The sequence below is a fragment of the Camelina sativa genome, chromosome 11 (genome assembly GCF_000633955.1).
Source record: "Camelina sativa cultivar DH55 chromosome 11, Cs, whole genome shotgun sequence".
Taxonomy (NCBI): domain Eukaryota; kingdom Viridiplantae; phylum Streptophyta; class Magnoliopsida; order Brassicales; family Brassicaceae; genus Camelina; species Camelina sativa.
The window spans coordinates 38,335,864-38,356,590 of NC_025695.1; the positions used below are offsets into that span (position 1 = coordinate 38,335,864).

General features: G+C 35.3%; 3 protein-coding genes and 1 pseudogene across 3 annotated transcripts; 2 read left to right on the top strand and 2 right to left on the bottom strand.

Moving 5' to 3' along the window:
* On the bottom strand, positions 1,632-3,351 carry LOC104725479 (annotated as a pseudogene).
* Positions 4,078-8,493, top strand: LOC104725480 (probable leucine-rich repeat receptor-like protein kinase At5g49770). Its single transcript, XM_019232960.1, has 19 exons — positions 4,078-4,144; positions 4,238-4,358; positions 4,435-4,506; positions 4,585-4,659; positions 4,761-4,832; positions 4,924-5,088; positions 5,199-5,273; positions 5,370-5,441; positions 5,522-5,593; positions 5,688-5,756; positions 5,891-5,965; positions 6,049-6,120; positions 6,209-6,343; positions 6,425-6,903; positions 6,990-7,133; positions 7,225-7,361; positions 7,442-7,661; positions 7,741-7,976; positions 8,062-8,493. Exons 1-19 carry the CDS (start codon positions 4,078-4,080, stop codon positions 8,491-8,493), a joined length of 2,790 nt encoding a protein of 929 aa, XP_019088505.1.
* LOC104725481 (probable leucine-rich repeat receptor-like protein kinase At5g49770) lies at positions 10,196-14,934 on the top strand. The gene is made up of 19 exons (XM_010444147.2): positions 10,196-10,402; positions 10,485-10,605; positions 10,700-10,771; positions 10,850-10,924; positions 11,026-11,097; positions 11,191-11,355; positions 11,453-11,527; positions 11,621-11,692; positions 11,776-11,847; positions 11,934-12,002; positions 12,099-12,170; positions 12,258-12,332; positions 12,434-12,562; positions 12,658-13,148; positions 13,247-13,390; positions 13,479-13,615; positions 13,687-13,906; positions 13,984-14,219; positions 14,296-14,934. The coding sequence occupies exons 1-19, from the start codon at positions 10,315-10,317 to the stop codon at positions 14,767-14,769; spliced, it is 2,859 nt and encodes a 952-aa protein (XP_010442449.2). The 5' UTR covers positions 10,196-10,314; the 3' UTR covers positions 14,770-14,934.
* Positions 18,450-19,301, bottom strand: LOC104728742. The gene has a single exon (XM_010447686.1). The coding sequence runs from the start codon at positions 19,299-19,301 to the stop codon at positions 18,450-18,452; it is 852 nt and encodes a 283-aa protein (XP_010445988.1).

The window sequence follows — 20,727 nt, forward strand, 5'->3', positions numbered from 1 at the left end:
TTGTGTCTTTAAGTCTTTTATCAAGTCTTGTAGATTTTGAGACATTCTGGAACAAATGAAGAGTTTGTCATCCTTTTAGATGATATGAGATAGAGGAGGGTGTTATTTTTCATTTCCAAATGGGTTGAAGGAAATTTAACGGTGTGAGTAAAAATTATTGTCAATTTACTGAAGACATTTCAAACTGGCTCGCAGATGAAGTAGCGATCAATATAACTTGGGTTGGTACATCATGGTACCGATCGTTATGGAGTCAAGACGCGATTGTAGAAGCCCAAAGCGACCAGAACATATTTCCCTGACCATATAAATCTAAAACTCGACTTATAGACATTAGTCTTAACCTCTCCACTCATTCTCTAGTTTGTAATGCTTATTGGAAGATTTTTTTTTTTTTTTTGTGAGAATATCTCTGTTCTTCTTGACAGCTGGAATGATTTCTAAACCCTTTTATCGTATTTGCAATTCAATTATTTGTTCTTCATATTTGATTGTTTTGCTCTCTAATTATATGGTTAAATAGTTTTCTACTGGTTTTTGGGGATTTCTAAAGGGATATTCATGGTTAATTAAATGTTATGTTGATTAGGAACAGATCATTTAGTTATTCACCTAGGTTTTTTAAATGCTTTATTTTAACCATTTAGATTTTGTTCTATTTTGTGTTCATGGTGGCAACATAAGTACTATTGAATTAATTGATCTATCCTAACTTCCTAAGTGAGCAAAGTGTCCTTAGCTTACGAAAGTTGATGTTAAAGCGTTTTGTGAACACTAATTGCTTGGGAAAAATGTCATAAAAAGCATGAACTTTGCAAAAGTGGTGGAAAAAACCATCATATTAACGACGTCGTTTTGCATTTTTAAAAAAATTACACTGAGAGGATTCGAACCACTAACCTCTAAAGCAGGAATGAAGGTGCTATAACCAACTAAGCTTAACCGTTTAATTGACATTGGAACACAAAGACATATACTTATCCATCTTATGTTGCCAGAGTCTTCTTCATCAACTTGGTCTTATTCACCAAGCTGGGCAAGTCTCCTTCTTCAACTTGGTCGTATTCACCAAGCTGACTCAAAAGTCAAAACCCTTGATTAGTTTCTTAATCTTCCAAATCTCAATGTTCATATTCGATTCTTCTGCCATTTTTTTGCTTCTCTCGAGGTCGGAGATGGAGAAGGAGAAACCAAAAGCAAATCCTCGACTACACAAAAATACAAAATCAAAGCAAATTTGAAAAAAAATGTGTACTTCCCAGTTGCTGAGAAGAAGACTCAAGCGACACACAATAGAAATAATTATAAGCGTTTGTGAAATAAACTCAATAAAACAATTTAGCACTGCTGGTTCCTTAGTGTATTTTCTCCGTAGAGGTAAGCAGTTTGAATCCCATTTATGTAGCATTTTAAAAAATTCAAAACGACATCGTTTTATAAAAAGCCTGAACTTTAAAAAAAGCATCAACTCTGAATTGCTTGCTTCAATTTCTATTTTTATAGTAAGAATTTTATCTCATGAGTCATTCATAAAAAATTAGCGTAAAGAATTTGATTCTTTAGGATCAAAGGGCTTATCAAAGGCAGTTAGAAAAGAAAAAACCTTAATCATCTGCAAGCGACTCTAGCTAAAAGTAAGCTTAATGATCAGTATACAAGTGGGCACAAGCACAAGACAAGACAAGACAAGCATTCATCGTAGTATATACAGACATTTTGCAACACATTCAAAACAAAAACGTCTCGTGAGTCACGTTCCTCAAACAGTATGCAGAACGTTTTTGTCATCAAAGGGTTTATCAAAGAGACAGAAAAGTCCCAAAATAAACTTAATTTACTCCACTACAAAGCAAAAACAATGTCAATATCTTTGGCTATTCCGTTTTGTTCTTTGTGTATTCTTGCTGCCAATCTCAACACATGATTTCTTTCTAGACGGAGGCACTAAAAGAACTCACTAAATAAGCTTTAAAATCATCTGACATAGCAAGTGAGTGCAGACGAAACATGTGAATCGCATGCCCAAAACATTCATTCCAGAGTGGCATACTAAAAAGAAAGAAAGGGATACCAACCAGATTCATTACGTGCATAACCTGTCAAACAGTAACAGATTTAGCACACACGAATTTATAAGACTTAGGCACAGTAAGAACCGCATCGGACCACTCGACTTTCCCCCAAATCTCCTCATCGTTGCGTTTTTCAAGTGAAATCTCTGCACAACAAATCATCTTCTTCTTAAACCCAAATCGCTGCACAGACTTGTCCCACAAAACAACCAGCTTACCACCATAATCTACTAATTTAACAAAAGAAGAATTAGCAGACTGAGGCAACCCTTCTAAACCCTCTAATCTTTTGGCACCTACTCCCTCCTGAGTCCCACTACGTGCTCTCCATCTAAGATATTCGCCACGGACATAATGATAGTCTACGCCATCTATTGTACAAAAAGAAACCCGACCCACAACCTTACGCAATCCTACACTTTTCCATGTCGAATCCTTTGGCTTAAAAGTCATACCACGCCAAGTAGAGTTTACTTTACGGTAAAAGTAAATAATTCCATCCATGTTTTTGAACTCCAATCTCCGTATGTTGGGCGGCACGGGATTCCAAGCTTGAGTCCCTGTGTTGTACACTTGAACGCAGTTCAAAGAATCTTGCTTTTCATACATTCCTGGCAAATACACATTCCCATCATGTGAAGTACGGGTGTGAGCTATTCTCATTCTTGGAGCTTCACGCCAAGTGTGAGTTCGACAGTCAAGGTACCACACGGATGGAGAATCATGTATATCTGCGCTAATGGCGTAAAGATCAGAACCAACCGCAATTAGACTTGACCATTCCACTGGAGGAGGAGAGTTGAGAATTCGGGTTGGAGCCAATAGATGAAGACTTGGATCCTCTTTCTTCTTCTTCTTCTTCTTGTTAATTAGGGTTTGATTAGGTTTCTTCCGGTAGAGAGTGAACCAGCGAGGGTTAGCTTCATGAGGGAAGCGTAAGCACACATAAAAGAAAAGTCCCGGTGCAGCCTAATAGGGTTCGGGTTTTGTATAGCTTCCGTGAAGCAAGGATCGATCTGAAGCTTTTGGAGACTAAGGAGAGGTTTGGGTAGTACGATCTCGAGACACGGGCTAAGATGCTCACTATCAAATCGTGTGGAAGTGACTGATTTGGGTTAGATTTCGGCGACGGTTCCGTCGTCTTTGGTGTCGGCGACTTGCTGGTCTTCTTCTTCCGCCAAAACATTGTCGCCGTTGGTAAAAGGAACCCAATCGATTTCTTCTCCGACTTGCAGAGACCAATTTTTTTTTACTTCACTTTACTTGTCCTTGGGGGCGCGTGCAGTTGGTATGTTCGGGTTGCGCGTGAGAAGCATGCCACATAATTAACATGAAGGGCGTATCTCAATAGTGGGCTTAATCATTTGCATTGAATCTTAATGGGCCTCAAAACAATAGTTTTTGAGCTTTCAAATCTTTTAAATCAACAAAAGTTGTTTTCTTTAAATTCGTTTAAGCCACATTGCTAAAGGTTCTCTGATCAATTATTTAGTTTTGGTTCGTGTCGGATTAGATCGATTAAAAAGTCGTGTTATCAGTTAAATACTGCGTTCATTATATTAGTCACAGTTGTTAATTTTTAATGAATTCATGAACTCGTCCGATCAAGTCGTGTTTAAATTGTATTGTTCAGGATTTGGTCTTTCCCATTACTCAATTAACCTTTCCATATAATAACCCTTTTGAAACCTTCGAGCATTCAGATTATCAGCTGTTTCAACTTTCAAGTTGATCAAGTTATTATATGTTCTACTGTCTATTTCTTACTTTTATGTATCTGTCACTTCAAATTGCTCAAAGTCTTCTCCTTTTTGTTAACACTAGTCTACATGTTTTGTTTAGCAAGGGGGCTTGTAAAATTTATTCTTGAATTTGTCATAACTTTGTGCAAACCACATGCTTTCTTCTTGTATGATATAATGTGATACAATCAGAAATAGAGAAAGAGAAAAATATATTCTTTGTGGTTATAATGAAGATGACCAGTTCAAAAATTAGAGTCTACATGATGATCCTGATTTTGCTTTTCTTTCACATTTGTTGTGTTTATGGGCTCACAAATGGCCCTGACGGTAAGTATATAGTTTAGATGATGATCATATTTTTTTATACATATATACATAGGAATTTTCAAAATCTTTGATTGAGTTTGAAAATTGGTGCAGCGACGGCTTTACAAGCTGTGAAGAGTGAATGGACCAAGTTTCCTAAGAATTGGGAAGGCTCTGATCCTTGTGGAACCAACTGGGTTGGAATTACATGTACCAATGACCGCATCGTTTCAATGTAACAGCTTATATCTATATCCTTTTGGTTGCTACTTTCCCCTTCAGACTTTAACATTGTGTTGTTGTTTGTGCAGATCATTAGGCAACCTTGACTTGGAAGGAAAGCTTTCTGCCGATATCGCAGCTTTGTCTGAATTGCAGATCTTGTATGTGTTGCTCTTCCTTTTCTACATAGAATTGGATTTTTTTCTTCCTCATCTGATGATCCAATGTTTTTATTTTAGGGATTTGACATCCAATCCTAATTTGACTGGACCGCTTCCACCAAATATTGGTAACCTCAAGAAGTTGATTACCTTGTAAGAAAAGCAAACAAGAACATAACCTATTTATAATCGCCTTTGTCTTATATATATGTAACGTCTATTTTAATTGATTTTTTTTTTCTTTACTTGTCCAGAAACCTTATGGGATGTGGTTTCAGTGGTCAAATCCCTGAGTCCATAGGATCTCTAGAACAACTTACAAGCCTGTAAGATACCAATGTTGCTTCCTAGTACTATAAACTGTCTCTACATCAATTCGTAATAATATATGTTAATTTTCCATATATATATATACAGCTCCCTAAATTCAAATAAATTCATTGGAACAATTCCGGCTTCCATTGGACGGCTATCGCAACTGTTTTGGTTAGATATAGCCGACAATCAAATCGAAGGAAAGCTCCCAGTTTCTAATGGGGCTTCTTCACCTGGACTTGACATGCTTCTTGAAGCTGGACATTTGTATATATAATTTCTAAATCTATCTGGTTCTTTTATGAGAGATTTTTTTAATATATAGACTAAGTACTAACTAATCTAGATATCTGATTCTCTCTCACTTTCTCTTGCAGCCATTTTGGAAATAACAAGCTTTCGGGTGATATCCCAGAGAAGCTCTTCAGCTCAAACATGACTTTGCAGCATGTGTAAGTTTCATAGTATATGTGAAAGCTGAGAGAGTTGCACCAGTTGAGATTGATAACTAAATAAATGAATTGCATTGCTTCTTGTTTTATTGATAGGTTATTTGATGGAAACCAGCTGACGGGGACAATACCGGAAAGCCTCAGCCTCGTTAAAACGCTCACGGTGTTGTAAGTAAAAATTTGTTTGTTCAAAATTTTTACTTATCTTAACTTGTTTAATCTCATATGTTTTCTTTTCTTACATGCAGACGCCTTGATAGGAATAAACTAACTGGAGAAATTCCTTCAAGTCTTAATAATCTCACAATTCTTCAAGAACTGTAAGTGAGAGAGCAAGTAAAGTTTTGTTGTGTGGTTTTTGGTAGATACATATGTACAAAGAAGTAAAATAATTTGTATTTGAATCCTTTTCAGGTACTTGGCCAATAACAGATTTACAGGCACTCTTCCAAATTTAACCAGGTTGACCAGTCTCTACACATTGTAAGTTTCTTTATTATTCTCTCCTATTTTTTNTTTTTTTTTTTTTTTTTTTTTTTTTTTTTTTTGCTTAATTTACCATCAGAAATGTTCATTATTAATCAATCTAATCTCATGATATGACTGTTCTGTTTCAGAGATGTGAGCAATAACCAATTGCAATTCTCTCTCATTCCATCTTGGATCTCTTCATTACGCTCCCTGTCAACATTGTATGCACCTATCTCTCTCTCACTCTCTTATACTATACAATTCTATGTATGCTTACAAAGCAACATTATCTTATACTTGGCAGAAGGATGGAAGCAATCCAACTTGAAGGCCCAATACCAATCTTCCTCTTCAGCCCTACTCAACTACAAACTGTGTGAGCAAACCAATACATGAAAATTAGAATTCAAGTTTTAAGCTGTGAAATCTATATTGACTAGATATGTCGTTTCTTGACATGGCAGTGTCCTAAAACGCAATCAGATAAACGCAACATTGGACTTTGGTATCAGCTATAGTAACCAGTTGGAGTTTGTGGATTTACAATACAACTACGTCACTGATTATAAACCATCAGCCAATAAACGCATCCAAGTAATGTATGTATATATCATATGGTCACAAATCAAGTTTTGAATTTGTCAATCATACGTTACTTATGTGTGCTTATATATCTACAGGTTAGCAGATAATCCGGTGTGCCAAGACGTGGCGAACCGGCTGAGTGAATACTGTAATGCAGTCCAACACAAGACCTCATTTTCTGCCCCTCAAATAAATTGTCCTCGCTGTGGTCAGGGCAAGGAACCAAGTCCAGCGTGCAAGTGTGTGTACCCAGTCACAGGAATACTCACCTTCAGGTCTCCTTCCTTCTCAGGGTATACCAACAATACCAACTTCAACATGCTCCAACAGGAGCTAGAGGGTTTCTTTAAGAAACCAAGTTACCCCGTGGAATCTGTGGCCATCAGAAACATAAGAGAGAATCCAACTGATCACCATCTTCTAATAGATATCTTGGTCTTTCCATCGAACATAGAAACATTTAATGAGACAGGAATGGATAGTGTTATTTCTGCATTTAGCACGCATACTTTTTCGCAACCCCCAATATATGGCCCTTACATTTTCGTAGCCGATCAGTACACTCCGTTCTCTGGTATGTTGTAACTTTGTCACACAATTATTAAAAAATTATTTCCATATTATTGATATGCTTTCCCCATTTGGCAACATATGTAGGAGATGCCAAGTCAGGAAACAAAGGCATTATCATCGGAGCAGCGGTTGGTGTTGCGGTTCTTCTGTTGTTGTTATCCATAGCGGGCATTTATGCTCTTAAACAGAGGAATAGAGCAGACAGAGCAACTGGTCGAAATAATCCTTTTGGTAAGAATATATATATTCTTTTACTACTATAAAAGATTCCTTTCTTGTATGATGAAAAGTATTCTAAATACTTTTCTTTTGAATGTTGTAGCCAAGTGGAATAAGAGTAAGAGTAGTATTGATGCTCCGCGGCTGATGGGAGCAAAAGCGTTTACTTTTGAAGAGTTGAAGAAATGCACTGACAATTTTTCAAAAGCAAATGATGTTGGAGGTGGAGGCTATGGCCAGGTTTGTGTTTTTGCAATCGCCTAACTGAAATAAGCAATGACGTTAAGTTGAACTTTAATCCCAATATGATGTTGAAACAGGTGTATAAAGGAATTCTTCCCTCTGGACAACTCATAGCAATTAAAAGAGCTCAACAAGGATCTTCGCAAGGAGAGTTAGAGTTTAAAACTGAGATTGAACTTCTTTCAAGAGTTCATCATAAAAACGTTGTCAAACTTTTGGGCTTCTGCTTTGATCGAAGTGAGCAAATGCTCATTTACGAGTACATTCCAAATGGCTCTCTTACAGATAGTCTATCAGGTAATACCAAACCTTTATCTTCCTTTCAGGAATTAGGATTTTTTTTTTTTTTTTGGTGCTGAATTTTATGATAATCCAGGGAAGAGTGGAATTAGACTAGACTGGACAAGAAGGCTTAGAATAGCACTTGGGTCAGGCAAAGGTCTTGCTTATCTTCATGAGCTTGCTGATCCTCCAATTATACATAGAGATATCAAATCAAATAACATATTACTTGATGAAAGTCTAACCGCAAAGGTTGCCGACTTTGGCCTTTCCAAACTTGTTGGAGACCCCGAGAAAGTTCATGTGACAACACAAGTGAAAGGAACATTGGTGAGTAAAGAATAATTAAATAATCCTCCTTTTTAAAATTTTCTAGTCTTAAAGACATTTTAACTCATAGATTCTTTGGAATTAGGGGTACTTGGATCCTGAGTACTACATGACAAATCAGTTGACAGAGAAGAGTGATGTGTACGGGTTTGGTGTTGTGATGCTTGAGCTACTAACCGGTAAAAGTCCTATAGAGAGAGGCAAATACGTGGTGAGAGAGGTGAAGATGAAGATGAATACATCGAGTGATTTGTATGACCTACAAGAATTGTTGGACACGACGATTATCAGCACCAGCGGGAATTTGAAAGGGTTTGAAAAGTATGTCGATCTAGCACTAAGGTGTGTGGAGGAGGAAGGTGTGAATAGACCAACGATGGGTGAGGTTGTGAAAGAGATTGAGAACATAATGCACTTTGCAGGGGTAAACCCGAACATCGATTCAGCCGCGAGTTCGAGAACATACGAGGATGCAAGCAAAGGATCTGGTAATCCTTATGGCAATGACTCATTTTAATACAGTGCGGATTTCCCATCTTCAACACTCGAGCCCCAATAACTCATTATGTCTTTTGATTTTAATTGTTTGGTTATTTCCTAAGTGATTTACTTGAAATGCCTTGTCAATGAGGACTTGCATGATTTGATTTGTACTTTTATCTCTTTGCTTTTTAATGGAGATGATCTATATATATGTATTGTGTGTTTCCCTGAGTTTATCCATGTTTTAAATCAATTTGCATAAGTATAATTTGGTCTTTTCATGTTGGGCATTATGGTTGTTGTGGATCTGATTTAAATTCCGGTTTGAGAAATTGCATGAGCTAGTAAGATAAAAGAAAACCCATTTTTTGAACATGATATTCAATGGAAGCGTTTTTTAGTTATGTGACATAACTTATGTCCATAAAACTAGAGCTAAAAAGGTTGACGTGGTCAGCACTCAGCACGATCATAAAGTTAACAACGAAACAGTACGTGTAATACTAAAGAAATTCAAACGTAAGGAAATCTTAGAAAACACAGAAAATAGAAAGGAAAAATATTACATGAAAAATGATAAATAATAAAATATCACGTGGATCATAGAGGAGTAAAATGCTTTTAAAGATGTCCTAAGCAACCACTTCTATGTTGAACTGGTCATCGAGGGACTATTTTTAGACTCCATCATACCTACACTTCATATATAAACAATATGTTGATGCATGTAAGTTTCATACAATTTTTTTTTTTCTCGTTCGTCGTATTTATCTTCTTTTACGATTTTTTTAATATATATTTTGCATCAGTCGCATCTTGCTTTTTTTTTTGGGTTAAAATCTCATTTATTTGACTATTTTATTTGATATGTATTAAAAATTGTAATATGTGTTTTTATTTTATATAAAAAAATAAATACTGGTATATCTTAAATTATCTCATTATAGAACGAAAATATAGTTATATATATATTTATATTTTGTTAATTATTTTATGAAAAATAGCAAATAAAAATAACTAAGAGATTTTTAAAAATAATTATTTAGTTCTAGATGTAACTAAGACAGTTAGACCACTCAGAAAAAAACCATTAACATAAAAACTAACAAAGTTATACGGAAATGCAATATTTAGAAAACGAATACTACTAATTGGTTAATCATTTGGGTTGCAAAAAAAAACTATAGTTAATCAGGGTGGGAGTATTGGTCAATGTATCCTCAAAACCATCAGCATTTTCACTGCTGCGATTAGTATTATAATCTCAAGTAGGTAAATGCTTGTGCTGATTTTTTCCTTGTTGTTAAAAAACTATTTCGTTGACCAAGACTCTTCCACAAATCATATATGTAATGTTTTTAGTTTGGAGATTTTGTAATTACTTTGAAGTTTGAAATCATCAATGTGTGTGTTCTGTGTTCAATACATTAAACTATATTCATAACCATGCTGTCGCACGGGGTAAAGTTTTAGTTTTCGTCACGATAACTTATCATGTTAGTTCTTGTTTTGATCCAAAAGTATCGAAATATTCGATTTGAAACATATTAATTTTTTTTTCTTTCCAAACCTTCCATTAATAGCATTCTCATCTGTTTCAAGTTGAACTAGTTCCCATTTTTAAAATTGGTCCACTGCCAATTTCTACTATATTTATATGTTTTTAATTAAATTAGTGAAAAGTCTTCTTCATTTTGTTAATATTATTATGTAGATGTTTTGTTAGCAAGGAGGCTGTATTTTTTATTATAGATTTCGTAACAACGTCTCCAGAACACAAGCTTTCTTATTGAATGATTTTGAGATACAGTTAGAAGGAGAGTAAGAGAAAAGGGAGTCGTTGTGGGTTTTGAAGATGAGTTCAAGAACTGGAGCCTTTATGCTCCTGATCTTGCTTTTCTTCCAAATTAGTTCTGTATCTGCGCTCACAAACAGTATAGACGGTAAGTATAGTTGGATGATGATCATAATTTTTCAGATATAGGAATTACAAAATGGTTGATATGAGTTTCAAAATCTGTGTAGCTGTTGCTTTACTAGCTCTAAAGAGTGAGTTGGCCGGGACTCCTAAGAATTGGAAAGGCTTTGATCCTTGTGGAGCCAATTGGGTTGGAATTTCGTGTAGCAATGGTCGCGTTGTTAACATGTAAGTATGTAACATCTTGTATATCTTATATTTTTGCTACTTTTTCAAGGAATCATCTGGTAGACATTAGCGTTGTGTTGTTGCTTTGTTGCAGATCACTAGGCAACCTTAACTTGCAAGGAAAGCTTCCTGCCGATATTTCAACGTTGTCTGAATTGATGACCCTGTAGGTCTTTCTTCTTCTCTTCTTCCTCTGCATAGAAATGTTTTTGTTTTCCATAATCTTATGATCTAATGTTTGTAGGGATTTGACATCCAATTCTAATATGACTGGACCGCTTCCACCAAATATCGGTAACCTCAAGAAGTTGACAGAGTTGTAAGCTAACAAAATCATGAACATTAGATCACTAGGCAACCTTAACTTGCAACCGCCTTGTCTCACACATATTTTAACGAACTCCTTTTTTTTTTCTCCAGAAATCTTATGGGATGTGGTTTCGATGGTCAAATCCCTGAGTCCATAGGAAATCTTGAAAAACTTACAAAACTGTAAGATGTGGTTGCCTCCTATTATATAATCGGTCTCTTTTACAATGGAGTCTCTAACACCATAAAGTATCAAATTTTGTCTCCTTTATACAGCTCCCTGAATTCAAATAAGTTCAATGGAAAAATTCCGGCTTCCATGGGACGGTTATCGAAACTATATTGGTTTGATATAGCTGACAATCAGATCGAAGGAGAGATTCCAGTTTCTAATGGGAGTTCATCACCTGGACTTGACATGCTTCTTCAAACTGTGCATTTGTATATATAAACCAAAATCTTTCCATTTCTTTTAATATAATCACTCATTTTAATATAAGTACAAGTTCATCTGACTCTCCTTCACTTTCTCTTGTAGTCATTTTGGGAAAAACAAGCTTTCAGGGAAGATCCCAAAAGAACTTTTCACCTCAAACATGACTTTGAAACATTTGTACGCTTCACATTACATATTAAGCTGGGAGTTTGTATATGTTGAGAGTAGTAACTAAATAAGTGATTACATTGTTTGTTGTTTTATCGACAGGCTCTTCGATGGAAACTTATTCACAGGCGAAATCCCAGAGAGCCTCAGTCTCGTTAAAACATTGGTTGTATTGTAAGTAATAGGAAGAGATTTATCAAAAAAAATTTGTTTCTTTTAACTTTCTTAAATCATATTTGTTGTTTTCTTTGTGACAGACGTCTTGATAGGAACAGACTAAGTGGAGAAATACCTCCAAGTCTGAATAACCTCACAAATCTTCAAGAACTGTAAGTGAGCAAACAAAAGATTTGTTTTGTATTTGTAAAAAATAAATGAAAAGAAGTAAAAGAGTTTGTAGTTGAATACGTTTCAGGTACTTGTCCAACAACAAATTTACAGGTACTATTCCAGTTTTAACAAGCTTGACCACTCTCTTCACATTGTAAGTTCCTATCTTATTCTTCCTAATTTGTTGCTCAATTTAGAAACCTTCACTCTCAAGCAATCTTATACCATCATGTGATTGTTTTTTTACCAGAGATGTGAGCAATAACCGATTTACCTCCTCATTCCTTCCATCATGGATTTCTTCAAGCAACCTAACAACATTGTGTGACCCCTTTTGATATATATACATATAAATTTGTATCGTGTATGCTTATCGCTTACGAAAAATATATGGTTTTATAATTGGCAGAAGGATGGAAGGTATCCAACTTCAAGGTCAAGTACCAATCTCCCTCTTCAACCCTCCTAGTAGTTTGGAGACTGTGTGAGTAAAACAAATCAAGAAACTTTGATTAAGAATTAGTCGTTTAAAGTTGTGAAATCTGTACTAAATAATAGTGATTTTTTTTTTTTGACTAATTGCAGTATCCTAAAGCGCAATTGGCTTAACGAGACACTCGACTTTGGTACTAGCAAAAGTTTGCGGTTTGTGGATTTACAATACAATGACATAACTGAGTATAAACAACCAGCTAAGAAAGACCTTAAAGTAATGTATGTATATATCCTTGTCACAAAACCAAAATGACTTCTTTGCTCATTCAATTACTTATGATCAATGGTTTATGGTTATATACATACATCTACAGCTTGGCAAATAATCCAGTGTGTCCGGAGGTGGAGAACCCACCGGATGAATACTGCAAAGTAGTCAAACTAAGTTCCTCATTTTTTGCTCCTAAGAGAAAAGAAAACTGTCATCGACAATGTGGCCAGGACAGAAATTTGACTGCAATCACGTGCCGGTGTGCGTATCCAGCCTCAGGGATACTCACCTTTAGATCGCCTTCATTCTCAGGGTTTTCAGACGACAGCAACTTCGAATTGCTTTATAACAACCTAACAGGTTTCTTTAACAATTCCAATTATCGAGTGGAGTCGGTGTCCATAGGAAATATAAGAGAGGATGAAACTGAGCATCATCTTCTAATTGATCTCTTGATCTTCCCATTAAAGGAAGAAAGGTTTAATGAGACCGGAATGGATAGCGTTATTTCCAGGTTTAGCACACAGACTTATAAGCCTCCTGACAGGTTTGGCCCTTACATATTCAAAGCCAATAAGTACGATAAGTTCCCAGGTATGATAAAAACAGTTATACAATTTACATACAATTTAACCGGATCTAAACCTGGTTCTATATATGACTCTCACTTACCTCTGCTTGTTTTGCTACAGATGAAAAAGGTTTAAAGTCGTCACACATCATCGGAGCTATACTTGGTGCTGCTGTTTTTCTGTTGTTGCTAATGATAGCTGGGATTTATGCTCTCAAGCAGAAGAAGAGAGCAGAGAGAGCAAATGATCAAATTAATCCTTTTGGTAAGAACTAAAAAGAAGAGGTTCTTTTTGTATTTACTTCAAAGAAAGACTGGTGAAATGCTAACAACTTCTCTTTCGTGTGTTACAGCCAAGTGGGATGCCAATCAGAACAGTGTCGATGCTCCGCAGCTCATGGGAGTAAAAGCATTTACATTTGAAGAGATGAGGAAATGCGCTAACAACTTTTCAATGGCAAATGATGTTGGTGGTGGAGGTTATGGCCAGGTTTGTGCCTTTTGTAATAGCTTCAACTGAAATAACTTGAATTATGTTCTCACAGACTGATGGTGAAACAGGTGTACAAAGGGATTCTTCCCTCAGGGCAACTCATAGCAATTAAAAGAGCACAACCAGGATCTTTACAAGGAGCGTTGGAGTTTAAAACTGAGATCGAGCTTCTTTCAAGGGTCCATCATAAAAACGTTGTCAAACTCTTAGGCTTTTGCTTTGATCGAGGTGAACAAATGCTTGTCTATGAGTACATTCCAAATGGTTCTCTAAGAGATAGTCTATCAGGTAATTAACATCAAATTCTTTTATTCCTTTGAAGAATTTAGATAGTTATTTTGTACTGAACTAGACAAAAATTGTAGGGAAAAATGGGATTAGACTTGATTGGACAAGAAGGCTTAGAATAGCACTTGGCTCAGGGAAAGGCTTGGCTTATCTTCATGAGCTTGCTGATCCTCCAATTATACACAGAGACGTCAAATCAAGTAATATATTACTTGATGAAAGTCTAGCTGCAAAGGTTGCTGATTTTGGCCTCTCCCAACTTGTGGAAGAAGCTGAGAAAGCTAGTGTTACCGCACAAGTGAAAGGAACCATGGTGAGTAGAGAAAAAATATTCCTCCATCCTCTCTTTTCCCAAATATATTTTAAACTCACAGTATTTTTGGAATTAGGGCTATTTGGATCCTGAGTACTTCATGACGAGTCAATTGACAGAGAAAAGTGATGTGTATGGGTTTGGGGTGATGATGTTGGAGCTATTAACCGGTGAAATTCCGATAGTGAATGGTAAATATGTGGTGAAAGAGGTGAAGATGAAGATGAATAAATCAAAGAAATTGTACGACCTACAAGAATTGTTGGACACTACCATCATTTCAACCAACGAGAATCTTAAAGGATTCGAAAAGTTCGTAGACTTGGCTCTAATATGCGTGGATCAAGAAGGAGTGAAGAGGCCATCGATGAATGAGGTTGTAAAAGAAATTGAGTACATAATGCAACATGCAGGATTATATCCTAACGTAGATTCAGCTGCAAGTTCAAGAACGTATGATGAAGCAAGCAAAGGATCCGGGGATCTTTATAGAAACAACTCGTTTGAGTATAGTGCAAGTTTCCCAACTACAAAACTCGAACCCCATTGATAAGTCCGGATGCTACACCAAAAGGCCAAGATTTATGCTTTGTCAAATTAGGCACGTGTGCTTCAGATGTCAAAATTGGCTACAATTCTTGATGTATCCAAAATAATTGGAGTTTCTTGCCAAATTTTTCAGAATACTAAAATGCCCTCAATTAAACTACATATTTTATAAAGAATTATCATTTTAAGTCAAAATGGAGAAAAACAGAAGTTTATGCCTGCCTACAATGTTGAATTGCATTGTAACGCCAAGATTTTAAAATCACAACTTATGTTCTAAGGGGTGTATTGAATTTGATATTTTAAGAGATTTGCTGGGATTTTAATATTTTAGAATTTTGAGAGATCTAGAGTGTAATTTTAGGAGATTTGGTTATTGAATTTGAGATTTTAGGATTTGGTGAGATTTGAGTTTTGAAATTTGTTAAGATTTGATTATTGAATTTTAGGTGATTTTGATTTTAATTTTTTTTTTTTAAAGAGCAACTTCGAATGTCGTATTTGATGTTTTATTGAAAGAAGTAGGTCTCTTGTTTCAGTTGCCATCACCTTCTACAAGCTCCTCCAAGTGATCATTTCAAAAGATGATGATGAGAAAGCTCATATGTCCATGACTATGTATATGGTAAACTGAAGGTTTTGATCGGCACCATTGACGGAAGCTCCGCTGCGGAGGTGGCTGAGACATGGAGAGCGACGGTGGAGACGATCCGATCAGAGTTTTATCTCCGACGAGACTCTCCTCATGATCGTAGATGGTTTTAGATCAATGTCTACGTCGAGAATCATTCCTAGGTTCACAAGACTCCTCACTAAAATGGTCAATGGATTATGGTCAGCCTTAATTATGATCTAACAAAAGCGATCGTTTCGGTTTCTTTGTCAGGGTCTCTTGTGATCAGACGCTCATGAGACAACCTGCCTTACGGTTAGGAATCATGATTTACTGGGCGATATTGCATGCTCTATGTCGAAGAATTTTTTTTTTCAAAATTTCACCTTTTAAGGTGGGATTTTGTAAGACATATTTTTTAACTAGAAATGTTAGAAAAAATCTTCTAAAATCTCATTCAGTAGCTTTTTATTAACAGTAGATTTGAGGTGAGATTTATAAATTATTGATTGAATAACAAGAGATTCTAAATGATTTTTATAAATTTCACATTCAATAACATAAGATTTCAGATGATTTTTTAAAATCATCAATTAGATAACAAGGGATTTCAGAATATTCTAACATCTCCTAAAATATCAAGTTCAATTAAATTTCTTTGTTAATGTTCTATTTTGGACTGATTTGAAAAAACAAAAAAAACTTAAATCATAAGATTGAATAAAACAAAAAATTTGTTTGTTATATTATACTAAGGCATAAGTTGCCACAATATTTGGTAATTTTTTTTGTCAACAACTTTATTTATATTGATAATGATTGTTACTTGTGGCTGTAGAAACTTTGTTTGTAAATACTTTGCTGTTATAAATTTGGCTGCAGAGATTTTGGATTGTTAAAAAAATATTTTAAAAGCTAAAACTGTTATTTTTTACTATTATATATAATTTTATAAATATATATCATGATAATTATTAATGCATATGTAATATAGTGACAAAAAAATAAATTTTATTAATAATAAAAATTGATAATCTTTTTTTTTGATGATGAAACTAATAATTTTGTGAAGAGAAATGTATATCAACAGGAAAAAAAAATGATGATAACTAATCATATACATAAAAGTAAGGTTTTACTCTCTCCTTATTGGTCCACTTGACAATGTAACTTTAACAAAAAAAAATATTTATATTAAAATACAAAATTAAAAAACATTTAATTTTGACATTTAATTATAATAAATGTGAGTTAAATGTCAAGATTAAATGTTTTTTAATTTGTATTTTAATATAAATATATATATTTTTTGTTAAAGTTGCATTGCCAAGTGGACCAATAAGGAGAGAGTAAAACCTTACTTTTATGTATATGATTTATTATAAAACTGAAATCATATAAATTATGCATTAATTTTATTTCTCCATTCAATTGTATTGAAACAAAATCAATTGTATTGAAACAAAAAAATAAATTAGAATTGTAACTCCCATTTTTCTAAATGTAATTTTCCATCTCATTCTCTTAATTAGTCTATCATTCTTTCATTCTCTCGTCCTCTTTCACTATATCTCAATTTTTTTTTTTGTGTTTTTTTTTATTGTTGTTGTATGGGTTAAAAAAAATAATTCAAATATCATTGTAAAAACTTAATTCTAAATTTTAATTTTAGAGTTTGTATGATATGTATATCTTACATAGTTTTTTTTTAATGTTTTAAAAGGTTTATCTCTATTGTCCATTTTAGATTAGCATCTTATAAGTTATTATTTTTCATACTTATCTACAATATTCACCACACAATAAGGTCATTAAGTTGAAATGATCCATATATAATTCTTTATTATGTACTCCGGTTATCTCACATATCCATGTATCATTTTTAATAATTTATAAAGATCAATATAATATTTAAAGATCAATATAATTATCCATTTCTAAAGTCTATTTTGTTTTGTAAAGTCTATCAAATCTATTTATAAAGTCTATTTTGTTTTGTGATCCAATAGATAAATATGTAAAGATTAATATAATATTTATTTTATATATGATTTGAGGTTTTTGAAAACAAAAAGAACTTAATTAAAAAAATTTGGTCTTTGTGATTTAATCAAAATGAAGAATGATCCCAAAAGAAATCATATTTAACTGGAAGTGAAATATAAAAAATAATATAATTTTTAAAATACAATTTAACTAAATTCTCTAAAGATGAAACCATTATTATGAAATCTAGCACTATAAATTAAATTTATGAGTGAAAAACAAAAAAAAAAAGAAAAAAAAAGAAATAAAAAAAAAGATAGAAGTTATCCTTGGGGTTTTAAAATCTTTAGATTGAAGTTCATATAATTTTATAAGAAAACTAATTTAGTTTGTCACTTGAAAAGTAATATTTTCAATTTGAAATATTATGTGTGAGTGTTGAGTTTATATCAACAAAACAACCAAATTATGTGAATTTTGATTGGGCCACTTGGCATTCCGTTTCTTTTAAGTTAAAAAAAACTAAAATATTTATTTATAATTAACTCACTTTTAAAGGCATGTAACTCTATTTAACTCTACATTTAACTCAAATGTAACTCCTACCAATATTCTACATTAATTCATTCTTCCTACTAATTTATTTATCTTTCAACAGAAAATGTTTTTTTTTGTTAAATTTAAATATTTTTTAATTATTTTGGGTAGGTAAACTTATAGTCACATATATATATATAATAATAATAATTATACAAAAGATTAGTTCATGAGAGCCAATAAGGTGGAAAGTTGTTTACATACAAAACATGGTGTGGACTTATACGCGCCTTACGCGCTAAAGCGTCTGCACGTACATTCAAATTTCTAGGAATAAAAGATAAAGAGAAAGAAGTAAACTACTCCCTGTCAATCTTGATATCGGCGAGGTACGTCGAGAAAGCCGACCAGTTTTGAGGAGAAGACACCATCTTCACCAAGTCTGAACAGTCAGTATAGAAAGCCATGTCCCGGTAGTCATGTCCAATCATGCAACGCATAGCCCAGATGAAAGCTTCTACTTCAGCATGTAAAGGGGAGAGACTTCATCGGAAATTGGTAGCTCCCATAATGTGCGAAGAATCTTGAGACGCCGTACAAAGCCATCCTGCACCTGCAAACGTGTCACCGGCCTTCCAAGATCCATCAACAAAACACCAATGACCCGAGTAAAGGGTAGAAAGGGGAGCTGCAGCCACCCTCACCCGAGGGTTAGAAACAACGGGATCAGAGGGGAGATCCTCACTCTGACCCTCTTCCTGTTCCTGTTGCCAAGATAACGCCTCACCTTTTGCTACCCTGAAAATCTCCCCAGGCTGCTCATCCTTATTTTCGAAAACCCATGCATTTCTGGCTTTCCATATATACCACATAACCCAGGGGAAATCAGATGCTTGAGAAACCGGATTTTTTGAGCCTAAAAAATGATCCATATTTGCATACAAAGAGTCCGTAGGAAAAGAAATTGGCCCCACCGGAACATGAGATAAGGCCCACACTTGCCGAGCCGATGGACAAACAAAAATAGCATGATTTATTGTTTCGTCATCAGCCCCACACCGTGAACAACCCAAATCACACGCTATACCCCACCGTCTCAAATTAAACGAGACGGAAAGACAGCCAGACAAAACTTGCCGCATAAAATGTTGTATTTTAGGTGGGCATTTAACCTGCCAAACACTGGCCAAAATAGGGGTAATCTCTGGACCACACCCTAGAACCTGAAAGGTCCGCGGTGCTGCCCTGCGTGCCGTATGATACCCAGACTTAACCGTATACTTCCCAGACTTTGTAAAGTGCCACCCTAGGGAGTCTGCCGATGGGCAGCTCCCTAAGGGTAAAGCCCCTATCAAGTCGACATCCATCAGATCAAAATGCTCATGAAGCAAATCCATATGCCAGGAATTCGTTTGACGATCAATGAAATGAGTTAGTTGGAGAGAAGGGTCCGCAAAGGGACCCTTACTTAAAACTGGTCTTGGGGATTGAGCCGGAATCCAGGGATCAGTCCATATAGAAATGGTTTCCCCATAGCCCACTCTTTTAATGAGCCCTTTGTGTACTAAAGATCTAGCGGATACAATACTCCTCCACCCATATGATGGAGAGTATGACCTAATCGGTTCCATTGGATTGGAGTTCCGATAGTACCTACCTTTGAAAACCATGGCAAACAGTGAGTCCGGAAACTCAATCAGTCGCCATAATTGCTTAGCCAGCAAAGCCGAATTAAAATCGTCCACATTCCTAAACCCCAAACCGCCTAGTTGCTTACTACAACTTAAGTTCTCTCATGCAAGCCAATGCATTCCCCCTGACTGACCATTTGTACTCCACCAAAAATTCACCACTGCACTAGTAAGTTTGGATGTGATCGTTTTCGGTATCCGAAAGCAAGACATCACAAAAGTTGGAACAGCAGTCGCAACAGACTTAATCATCACCTCTTTCCCTCCTTTTGATAGTAACTTTTCCGTCCAACCATTTGTCCGATTTTGGAGTTTATCCCGAACAAAAGAGAAGACATGTGTTTTAGACCCACCTAAACTCTCAGGTAAACCTAGATATGAACCCATTCCGCCCAAATTGGTTATTCGAAGAACCCCCTGCATCTCCGTTCGTACCCCCTCATCAACCGTATGACCAAACTGTACCGAAGACTTTGCAAAATTAATTTGCTGTCCTGAGACGGCCTCATACTTCTTTAAAATATCCAAGATAGCTCCACATTGTTCCTTTTCAACCTTACAAAAAAATAAACTGTCATCCGCAAAAAACAGGTGCGTGATTGGTGGACATTTGTTGGCCACCTTAATCCCAGTGATCAACTTATCCATCTCTGCTTTCCAGATATTAGCAATTAAAACTTCCGTACATAAAATAAATAGATAAGGAGATAACAGGTCTCCTTGCCGTAGCCCCCGCTCAGGAATAATCAATCCATTTGGTTGGCCATTGAGAAGAACTTTATACTCAACCGATGTAACACAAAACATGATCCAAGAGATCCAAGTCTCCGCGAACCCCATTTTTTGAAGTAGCGCCTCAACAAAAGCCCACTCTACCCTATCATACGCCTTGCTCATATCTGGTTTTATAGCCATAAATTTCCCCTTACAAGACGAATTAGTTCGTAAACCATGAAACATCTCCTGAGCAATCAAGATATTATCGGAAATCAGTCGGCCTGGAACAAAAGCCGATTGAGTTTCCAAAATATGATCCAGTAGAACCGTTTTAAGCCGCTGGCACAAGATTTTCGAAATAATCTTATATCCCACATTACACAGACTAATAGGGCGCAATTCTGTCATTCGGGTT

What these genes read in the sequence shown, in the direction of transcription:
- LOC104725480 (XM_019232960.1), top strand. Translation starts at nt 4,078, where the DNA reads ATGATGATCCTGATTTTGCTTTTCTTTCACATTTGTTGTGTTTATGGG. An exon ending in CTCAAGAAGTTGATTACCTT is followed by an intron (nt 4,660 to 4,760) that starts GTAAGAAAAGCA and finishes TTACTTGTCCAG; the next exon opens with AAACCTTATGGGATGTGGTT. An exon ending in AATAAACGCATCCAAGTAAT is followed by an intron (nt 6,344 to 6,424) that starts GTATGTATATAT and finishes ATATATCTACAG; the next exon opens with GTTAGCAGATAATCCGGTGT.
- LOC104728742 (XM_010447686.1), bottom strand. Translation starts at nt 19,301, where the DNA reads ATGGATTTGCTTCATGAGCATTTTGATCTGATGGATGTCGACTTGATA.
- LOC104725481 (XM_010444147.2), top strand. Translation starts at nt 10,315, where the DNA reads ATGAGTTCAAGAACTGGAGCCTTTATGCTCCTGATCTTGCTTTTCTTC. An exon ending in AATGGTCGCGTTGTTAACAT is followed by an intron (nt 10,606 to 10,699) that starts GTAAGTATGTAA and finishes GCTTTGTTGCAG; the next exon opens with ATCACTAGGCAACCTTAACT. An exon ending in TCAAGCAACCTAACAACATT is followed by an intron (nt 12,171 to 12,257) that starts GTGTGACCCCTT and finishes TATAATTGGCAG; the next exon opens with AAGGATGGAAGGTATCCAAC.